General features: G+C 40.4%; 2 protein-coding genes across 5 annotated transcripts in view; one reads left to right on the forward strand and one right to left on the reverse strand.

Moving 5' to 3' along the window:
• Efcab14 (EF-hand calcium binding domain 14) overlaps window positions 1-4,066 on the forward strand; it is a 34,507-nt gene extending 30,441 nt beyond the window's left edge. For all 4 annotated transcript variants that reach the window (XM_005398651.2, XM_005398653.2, XM_005398654.2 and 1 more), the window contains 2 exons: window positions 562-687; window positions 3,720-4,066. In XM_005398651.2, coding sequence (XP_005398708.1) covers window positions 562-687; window positions 3,720-3,895 — 302 coding nt within the window. In that variant the 3' untranslated portion in view covers window positions 3,896-4,066. The remainder of the gene's footprint in view (window positions 1-561; window positions 688-3,719) is intronic.
• Window positions 4,067-8,873: 4,807 nt separating this feature from the next.
• On the reverse strand, window positions 8,874-10,260 carry Tex38 (testis expressed 38). The gene is made up of 2 exons (XM_005398656.2): window positions 10,137-10,260; window positions 8,874-9,605 (listed from the first exon to the last, which is right to left on the reverse strand). Exons 1-2 carry the CDS (start codon window positions 10,168-10,170, stop codon window positions 9,001-9,003), a joined length of 639 nt encoding a protein of 212 aa, XP_005398713.1. The 5' UTR covers window positions 10,171-10,260; the 3' UTR covers window positions 8,874-9,000.
• Between the last annotated feature and the right edge of the window lie 5 nt (window positions 10,261-10,265).

Genomic DNA, 10,265 nt, shown 5'->3' on the forward strand with positions numbered 1-10,265 from the left:
TATCTGGGACAGAAATTATGTCAGATTTCAGATTTTTTCTGATACTGGAATATATCTGATTTTGGAATATATCTGTGTACATAATAAGAGGTCTTAGGGATGGTACTCAAGTCTAAACATGAAATTGACTTATGATTTATATATACCTGATGATAATTTTATATAGTACGTAGTGCACCTTCATTTTGGCTACAACCCATCATCACATGAGGTTATGTGTAAAATTTTCTACTTTTGTCATGCTCGTGCTCAAAAAGTTCAGATTTTGGAGCATTTTAGATTTCAGATTTTTTAATTAGGGGTGCCAGACTTATACAACACACTCTAATAAGGTTGCCTCTTCAAACCTTATATACTACTGATTCATCTTCACTTGCCCACAAATACCTATATATCTTAGTCCAAACCTTTAACTTTATATAGTAACTATGCTGCTTAATTCTCAACTGTTTCTCTTAAATTAAGTACATATGCAATTTCCCTAGAAGGTAACCTTTGATACTAGCTTAATTTGATGTTAGATTTGATTATACTAAAAGTATATGTGTTTGTTTGTTACAGGGCAAGTTCAGAGTTTCACATCAAAGCCATCATCATTGCCAAAATTTTCACAATTTCTTGGAGACCAAATTGAGAAAGCTGCCCAACTAAGACCTATCTCCCTACCAGGAATTTCTAGCATTGAAGGTAAATTTGTATAATGTAGGATAAAGATGGGAATGTTCAAATTAATGTTTTTTAACTTACAAAAAGATTCTATCTGACACTTATTGAATACTTGCTTTGGATGCTTTATGTGCATCATGTCCTATTAACCATCCTGTGAATGGAAGTATTCATGTATTATACCCATTTTACTGATAGGAAAATACCTAAGTCCAAATAGCAATTAAGTGCTTGAGCAGAATTCACTGTGAGACTGGCTGTCACAAAAGCTTGTACTCTTAACCAGTGTACCGTACCATCTCTCCACTGTTTTTCTTTAGGGCCTTCATTCATTCACTGAGTGCCTCATTAGGCCACATGCAAAGCTGTAACAATACAGTATAAGTTATAGTCTCAAATGCCTTCCTTGAGGATATTATAGTCTAGTGTAGAAGGCATAAAAGCAAATACAATATTATCATATTAGCAAAATAAAACAAAAATTGACTTTTTCAAGTCCAAAAATGAGAGGCCCCCTTTGCTGAAAATCAGCAAAATAAACATTACTAGCAAGGATATGAGTCACAGAAAAATATGTTTCCCTTGTTTACAATAGTGTCATCTATTCATTGCAATGTTGAAACCTCTTGATTTTCCATTTGCTAACTGCCTAGAAAAAAATCACCCATCCCTGTCTACCTCCCTTTCTCTGGATCTTCACTTTAGCCTAGATAACATTTTAGCAGGAAACGTTACCTCCTGGAGTAGGGCGCTACTGTGTGCTGTTACATTTTGTGTTTACCCTTGTTTAGCACTTGTCACTCTGTTGTAATTTCCTAGGGAGATAAAAAGTCTAACTTCTGTGGGTAAGGTCCTGTGTCCTAATCACTCCTAGACTCTAAGGCAGTGCCTGGTACACATGAATGTTTGTTACATGAATGAATGAGTTACCAACAGACTACAATTAATGGTTGAAACATAAAATAGGCAAGATTTATCTCACCATCTAAATGTGATTACTTTTTTCCCTATCCCAGATTTTTTTTCCTTTCTGTTCTCTGGGTAGGGAAGAGCATTGTGTTCAAAAGCAACAAAAGTTGCCTCTTCCCACTTTCCATTATTACATCAAGAATTCTTGAAAATGAATGGGGAAATGACTATTAGATTAAGGAATAGTATGTACTTCAGACCTCCCTATAGGCCTTTGCATGACCTAAAGCAGCAATCATTTTTACTTGAACACTGCTACCAAGTATTATATAAATTCATGCCATGAAAAAAAGTTAGCTACTTGGTAGCAGGTATTGGGAAGAAGCATCTCAACCTGCCTTTCTGGCTTTCATAGAGCTTTTGAGATTTTACTAGTTTCATGCAGCCTTTGACTGAAGTGAGACTCAAGCCCTATTCAGAGGTGTTGACAAGAACTTGTTGGACTGGAACTGTTTTCCCTCTCTTCATTTTTATTCTTCCTGAGTACCAAGAAAAAGAGGCCCATTGAATCCTGAATAAATGAAGAAAAAAAAATAATTTAGGAAGTTGGTTTTTTTTTTTTAAATTAGCCCTATTGGTCTTCAGTATTAGACACTAAATCTTCTTTTGATTATAGGGCTAAAATCAAGTCCCTTTTAAATGTTATAGACTGTTAGTAGAAATTCTCCAGTCCTACTGAATGAAATAATTGCCTTGCAAATAAAAATGACACAGGTCAAGTGGTAGTAATGCTCTCTTATCTCCCAAATTTTTGAAAACATGCAGAGAGAGGAAAAAATACAGCTCTGCTTTTTTAAAAATTGGTATATAACTCATGTACCATAACTAAGTCTTTCAAAATGCGTAATTGAGTGGTTTTTAGTTTACTCACACAGTTGCACAACTATTGCCAGTATCCAATTCCACATTTTCATCGCCCCACAACAAAACTCTGTGCCCATTAAACAGTCACTCCCCAGTGCATTCTGCCCCTACCCGCTGGCAACTGCTGCTCCTATAGATTTGCCTTTTGGGGATTTTTCATATAAATGAATCATACAGTATGTGAACTTGAGTATGCTTCTTTTAGCATAATGTTTTTATGGCCTACTCATGTTGTGGGTGAATAATATTCCATTGTATGTATGGACATACCACATTTTATTCATCCATTCCTCAGTTGAATATTTGAGTTGTTTCTACTTTGAGGCTTTTGGGAACAATGCTGCTATGAATATTAGTGTTCAGGTTTTTATAGACGTTTGTTTTCATTTCCTTTGAGTACATACCTAGCAATAAAATTATTGGGTCATATTAAATCTCTTAACTTTTTGAGAAATGCCAGGGTATTTTCCAGAGTAGCTGCACCATTTACATTCTCATCACCAATATAAGAGGCAATATACTTTGTCCATTTTCTCAGCAATATTTTTGAAAGATTAAAATAGTATCTCATCTCAGTCTTGAATCCCTGCTCCTTGATCTGCTTAATTTCTGGATTCAGAGTGACAGTGTCACATATCAGAAAGAGCACCAGACTAGGTAAAATAAGAAAACTTGTACTCTATATCTAGCTATGTAAGAGTTATGTAACCTACAGAAACTTTCCTTTTTGAGCTTTGGTTTTCCTATCAAAATTCAGAAAACTGAGTCTTAGGGATTGTTACTGCTCTGTGGACTGCCAAGACGTTCCTCCGGTTTCTACTCAGCCACCCAACAAGCAGTCTCACAATATGCTGTAGTCTATCTTATAGGGTAGCTCTTACAAATAGGTCTCTGCATTCCTTTCCACCCCTTCAGCATTGAATAAAATCTGGAAAATCTAACAGAAGGCCCTGGACACAGAAAACCAATCCATGAAATTTTTTCCATGATTGTCTGGCTCTTATTCTATTTGCCAGGGGTGATGTGACACAGTAGTCTTCTCATTCTTAAAGGATCAAAAGTCAATCTTTCTAATTTAGTGAGATCTTAAACGTTGCCTTTGCAAACAAAATCTGCAAAGCAACTTTTCTTTTAGTTCTTTAAATTCACTTGAGGCTACTTTTAACTAAATTTAGCTGTATGTACAGACATACACGTCTTTTGTAATTCCTTTTTGACAGATCTTCAGGACTTATTCCACAAGACTGGCCAGGATGTGGACGGGAAGCTGACCTACGAGGAAATCCGGAACTCCCTAGGTTCTGCCATACCAGAACCAAAGAATTTGAGAGCATTTGATTCCAATGGAGATGGAAGATACTCGTTCCTAGAGCTAAGAGTAGCTTTAGGTGTCTAAATGTATCAGGCATATTTTAGAAATAGATGTACACTCTGGACAACCTAGAATCTACTTGTCTAACAAAAACAACTTTTACTTACCCGTCAGCCCTCCAGTCCTCCAAACTACTGTAGCAGACACATTGCCACCTTTTAACTTGTTTGAAAAAGGTATATAAAGTTATTTTTTTAAAAAAAAGAAAAAAATTTTACTTATAATATTCAGAAATTTATGATTTCCTGAAGCTAGTAAGATCTTACATTTTAAAATTGCCAGGAAAGAAAAATAAAGCCCCCTTTTTCTCTCTTTCCTTGTTTTGAGGGAAGGAGTCCTTATCTTTTGAAACTGGAAAATGTATATATAGAAAGAATAAGCCACCTTTTATATTTCACATAAATTTGCCTTAAAATTAGCTGCACTTTATAGAGATTCAGAAAATGTCTTTTCTTTAAAAGATAAGCCTTTCTGTTTGTAAATATTTAAAATGAATGAAAGATTGTTCATATTGTGTGGAAAGTAAGAAAAATTATTTTGAACAGGATGTGAACAGTGACTTGTTATTAAAAAAATCACTGATTTGATCTGGGTAGCCACTAAAACTGTGCTCCAGCTTCTCTCAGCAAGCTTCGAATGCCCCAAGGCTGCCCTGGGCTTGGGCTTTGGTTATGGGTGGGGCCTGGGCACTGTGGGGGCAGTGCTGGCCTGGGCTCAGTAGAGCTGTGGGGGATTTCTCTCACTGTTAAATGCTCCTTCAGGGTTTATGAACACAAAACCTATCCAGTGGGGAGCTACATTCCCCTTTCCCCTTGTCAAGCAAACTAAATTGTCTTCTCCTGCCCACCCTGCTACTCAGATCTATCTTAAAGCTATATTTGCAGCCTGGTATGGTGGCACACACCTCTCATCCCAACACTCAGGAGGCTGAGGCAAGATTACCATGAGCTGAAGCCACTCTAGACTACATAGTGAGACCCTGTCTTTAAAAACAAACAAAAAAGTTGTAACTGGCTCCATCCTTCAGGGCTGTCTCCATTCTGAATGGCAGGGCTCAAGTCCCTGGTCACTTTGGGTGGCCACCCAAAGCATTAGAAGAAAGCTGTACTCCTGATTTTGACCCAGAAAACCATATCCTTTGGATTTTATAAAAGAATCAGATATATTTCTTGGTGGGATGACTAAGGCCAAAAAGATAAAATGAAACATGAAATCACACTCAAGTTTCCTTACAATTTTTAGGTCTATAACAGGCAGGCCTGGAACAGCAGCCTTCACATGATGGTAACAATTTTTTTTTCCAAATCTAATACAAGCAAGTGCAATATTTTTCCTATTAAATACTTGTGTAGATCTGACAAAAAGGCCCCTGGGCTGAAGGAGTAATACCTCCATGTCACTTAAGTTGACTTAGACTTTCTGTGTTGTTCTGAGAAATAGTCTGAGCAACACAAAAGGAAAACTTTACAGAACTTACCTTTGATATAGATAAGTCAGGGAGAAACTAGAGAAGCTCTTGTGGCACAGACTTCTTTAGCAGAAATCATTTCCATGTAACTTTGTCCAGGTTGCCCTGTTGTCCATGGATGCACTCCATTCCCTTAAATATCTAAATACCATTTTGTCTTTACATTACATTCAAGTTGATGAATATATAACCTTATAGAACCTTAAATTGTTTCTAGAAGTCTTAAGATTTAGTTCAAGCAAGACAAAGGTTTTCCCATAAATGTGTCTGCTTATCTCATTATGGTTTATGTTTGTCTTTTTAATTTTTTCCCCTTAATGTTTCCCTTGCTCATCTATTTCACTTTCTTGGAAGAATTAAATTATAGTTTAAAATTAGCCTGGCACTTTAGGTAACTTGAAGATAACTCTTGCTCTTCTGGCTGCCTTCCATGCCCTCCTTTCTTTTTTAATATATACACCCTTAAAGATTTTTTGTAACAACCAATAAAATTCTAGCAATAAATTGACTTACACTGCTATATTTGTATATATTGTACCATAAAGTATGTCTGTACCTGGAAGGTATTTTTTTGAAAACTGATTTATATGAAATATACTTGAGGGTAATGTAGCTTGTCCTTTTTAGTTTCAAGTTCTTATTCAAGGCAGATACTTTCAGGACACTTTAACTCCTTGTGGTATGTACTTTTCTTTTATATCCAATAGCTATCTATGGAGGTTTTGCGGGGGGTTTTTGCTTTTTGCTTTTTAGTTTCTCTTCTAAAATCCCAACTCAAGCCTGTCTCCTAGCATCACCCCAGAGCCATGTATAATGCCATTCCCTCCCCTGGCAAGTCTTCCATAGGCATCCGTGCTGCACTCAGGCCTGTGATCTCCTTGTCACCCTGCCTGAGAAACTGCCGTATCTCCTGGACAGAGGAAGGTGTCTAGATTTCCTGTGTTCAAAGTTGAGCAGACACACTGACTTAAGAGCCTCAGTAAAAGAAAAGGGGGGAAAAAAAGAGCCTCAGAAGCCCACCACTCAGTGTTAATTAGGAATTTTCATTTTTATGTTGTCCTAACTTAGCCTGTGTCTTGTCAGCTGTAGTCAGGCCTCACCTGTCACATCTCAGCTCTGAGAAAGATTGAATAGTGGTGGTGAGTCTGGCTTTAGTGAATCCTTTTACCTTTTTAGTCTGACCATTCCTACTGCTCTAGTTTCCCAAAGCGCTGCTCCCTGATCTTTTGGTTCTGTGGCCTTGTACTATCTAGCATACTGAAAGAGGCTCCCCAGAAGTCAAAAGAGGCAAACAGCAGTATAGAAAGAGAAGAACCAAAGGAAGAGAGTACCTGGCTTCCAGATAACTGTAGTGTTGTCTGAAGGCCAGGAAGGTGCTTGACACTCAGGAACGGGTCTGATCAGCATAGCAGAGGAGTGGACACCCTTCCCCTGCTACTGGCTGTTTTCTCTTCCTTTGTAGCTTTCTTTCTTTGCAGTTGCTGGACAGACCCCTTCAGCCCCTCTTGCTGGTCCTGCTGGTCACAGTTGAGGATTTTGACTGTAATGGGCTCATACTCTTAATAGCCTGTTGAGTTGTTTCTAGTGACAGCTTTTGTTTGCTATACACCTCATTGGCTTGCTTGAACGCCAGCTAGGTGTGTGGTACCTTCTTTCATATCCAAAGAAGAACACATTTGGGTACTCCTGAGACTATAGAGCGTGTATTTGTTATAAGAACCTAACTACCTTGTTGTTTTCTCATATTAAGAAATGTAAATCTACTTTGTTTTAGTGAAGTTGTTTTGATAATGCACAAGCAATTTTGGTTGTGTTTAGAGAATGAATTCAAGGTTTCCATGACTTGATTCAAGCTTTGCTTATTTCATATCGGTAATACAGCCATTTTAATTTATCTAAATAAAACATTCTTTTTTCTCTCACTGTGTCTGAATAAAGCCTTCCTCACTCCCTGATTATTAAAGGGGGGAAACCTGCTTTGTTCCCTGTTTTTTGGACTTTCTCTTGCTTTTGAAAGCAAAGAATAACAGATGGTGGGCACAAAGTAACGTTGAAGAATCTGCCTTCAGAATCACAATATTTGCCACCAGGCATAGTGGCGCACACCTATAATCTCAGCACTTGAGAGGCTGAGACAGGAGGATCACTGCAAGTTTCAGCCCAGCCTGGGCTACATAGTGAGTTCAAAGCCAGCCTTCTGAACTACATGATGAGACCCTGTCTCAAAGAAAAAAAAAAAAAACAAAAATAAAGCAGTATTTGGCCTGAAGAAGTGAAAGCTACAGGGCTTAGGCTTTATATATCACAGAGTGGGAAAAGGGCAAGGTGAGGGAGGAGTGAGTCCCTGATCTCCAGTTAAGCTTGTTTTGTATTTAGAAGGTCAATATAATAGTAAGTTTACAAGAAAGGGGCTTTAAATGGTTTGTTAGAACGGGGCCATATGATAGGGCTGGGGCTTTTATGTACATCAAAAAATAAAAAACCCTACATGTTTAGTAGTTCCGAGAACACACACACACTTTGAGGGGCCCTTGCCCTCAGGAAAGTCTGTACTTAGATTATTCACAAGTACAATGAGAGGGATTTGTGCATTCCCAAAGTAAAAGGGAAAAATGCATGTTCTGTGCCTGAGCTGAACTTTCTTACCTTTAAATAGGGGGCAAATAGATAGTATTATCTTTGTCTTTCTAGGACTGTTTTCAGAAAGTACAAAGATTATTGATATTCCTTTATAGCAGATCTTATAAGAGGCTATGGAGTTCCGAGAAAGATAAACAACAGATGTATTTCTGTACATAAATGTACTCCCTCCAAGCCAACCTGGACCAAGTTGCAGACACCCTACACACACTAAAGCTTTTACCAAGTGCACTCTAACAACATAGGGTTAGGGAAGAGACACCATGGGATATGGTAAAAAAAAAATCAGGTCGGGGCTGGGGATTTAGCTCAGTGGCACAGCGCCTGCCTGGCAAGTGCAAGGTCGTGAGTTCGATTCCCGGTACTGGGAAAAAAAAGAAGAAAAAATCAGGAACTTTGATGCCAGACAGATGTAAATTGGAGCACTGGCTCTGCAACATAAAAATTGTAGAGCATGTTTCCTTGGAACCTGTCTCTTCATCTGTAAGAGGAGGCATATGATAGCTATGTGACAGTATTCTTGTGAGTCTTAGAAATAATGTATAGGGATGACCACCTACAAATCCTTGTATCATAGATATCAGCCATTCAAACCCTTAGTGTTCAAAGGTCTCATCACAGGACTTGTTTAGCCACTGTGGACCTCCATAGCTGTGTGCTATGGAACAGCAGTGTCTTTGGGGACCTAGCCTAGGGCCTGGCTCACATGCTTCAGCTTAAATACTGAATGGAGGAATAGCGAGTCCTTCTACAAGTACTGGTTCAGTGTTTCTCCCCACAGCCAAGCTTTGTATTTGGTGAGACCTTGCAACTTGCTCTGCAAAGTGCCCCATCCCCGGTGTCAAGCAGAGGAAAGACACTGCCCTCCTAACAGCAAGTAAGACACAAGAGAAACTTGGATTTTTTTTTTTTAATCTTTCAAAATGTGACATTCAGATGGGCTCTGGCCACCTCCCTGAAGTTAGCTCGATTTTCTGTTCTGCCCCTGGTAGCTGCACCTTCCACTCCCAGTGAGAGAAGGCTAGACTTCTGCAGCAAAAGGTTTGGCATTGAAGCTCTTTGCCCCGTGGGCCAGTGTGGGGAAGGAATGGAAGTGGACATTCTTCTCAGGATGCTTGGCCAAAGGGTAGGAGACAGCGTGGCTCAGGATGGGAGGTAGGCTGCAGAGGGTTGGTGCACAAGGGGCCTCCTGAAAGATGAGGATTGGGAGTGGGGAACCGGACTGGGGCTGCAGCATGAGGGAAGATACGGGCTGCTGCTGTGCCACCAGAGTGGGCTGCGGAGGGTCAGGGGCCTCCATCTTGGGGCTGCTAGGTTGGACAGGGTAGTTCCTGCCTTCGGGGATATCCAGCTTGCATGAAGGATCTGGATTCTGGACTTCAGTCTCAGACTTGGCAACAGCAGGGAGAGGGCCCGTATTGATGGCTACATTCAGGCCATACTGGCGTCGCTTGTTGATCCAGTACAACAGGGGGCTGTAGGTGAACCGGGCGGCTCTCATCACCTCAACCCACTGCTGGGCACACGCTTCCCGCCACATGTTCTTCTTCCAGTGCAGAAAGATAATGCAGCTTCCCGTTAGCACAGAACACAGCGCCAGGAATCCAAAGTACAGTGACACCCATGCTAAGGCAGAAAGAAAGAAAAAGAGGCAAGTTGCCTAACAGCTCTTTCTTGGAGTCTGAGCTGTTGCTCAGTCTTCTCCTTGACCCATGTGTCAATCACTCTTTCCACAGAACCACTCTCTCCATTCCTTCCCTCCCTCCTCCCTCACAGACCTGCCACATCTTCTTTCCATCAGTCAAAGCTGATTCTCCAGGGAGCTTCCGAGGCCACTGTAGTCCTTTACAGATAAGGAACCCCAGGTCTAGAGGGAGCTTGACCTGCCCAGGTTCAGTCAGGCCTCTGAGCTCCCTGCCGAGGACCTATCTAATCCATGGCACTGAGAAACCTCAGTAAGGGCAGGGAAGTTAAGTTCCCCAATGTCTCTCCTGCGGGTTGGGCAGAACAGTCTCTGCCTTCGAGGGACCCTCAGCCTCCTACCGGAGACTACCTCTGAACTGCTCAGCACTCCATCAATGCAAAGGACCTTCCCTGAGTATTTGTCCTAATGCCTAACAGCACAAGGCAATGGGCGGGAATTAGAGGGCCACTTACTGCCAGAGATGTTCAGGTCCTGCTGGGAGTCCATACGGTTTAGCCTTGGTTCCTGGCCTACGGCTGCTGGAATTAGGAACTCACCCACTCATCTCTCCACCAATGGGAGTCTTCAGAAGGCTCAGGACC

Source organism: Chinchilla lanigera, unplaced genomic scaffold (genome assembly GCF_000276665.1).
Source record: "Chinchilla lanigera isolate Chin_1 unplaced genomic scaffold, ChiLan1.0 scaffold00063, whole genome shotgun sequence".
Lineage (NCBI taxonomy): Eukaryota > Metazoa > Chordata > Mammalia > Rodentia > Chinchillidae > Chinchilla > Chinchilla lanigera.

Coding starts and splice junctions, on each gene's coding strand:
- Tex38 (XM_005398656.2), bottom strand. CDS start 10,170: ATGGACTCCCAGCAGGACCTGAACATCTCTGGCA. Junction 9,606..10,136: donor GGACCTGAACATCTCTGGCA/GTAAGTGGCCCT, acceptor TTTCTGCCTTAG/CATGGGTGTCACTGTACTTT.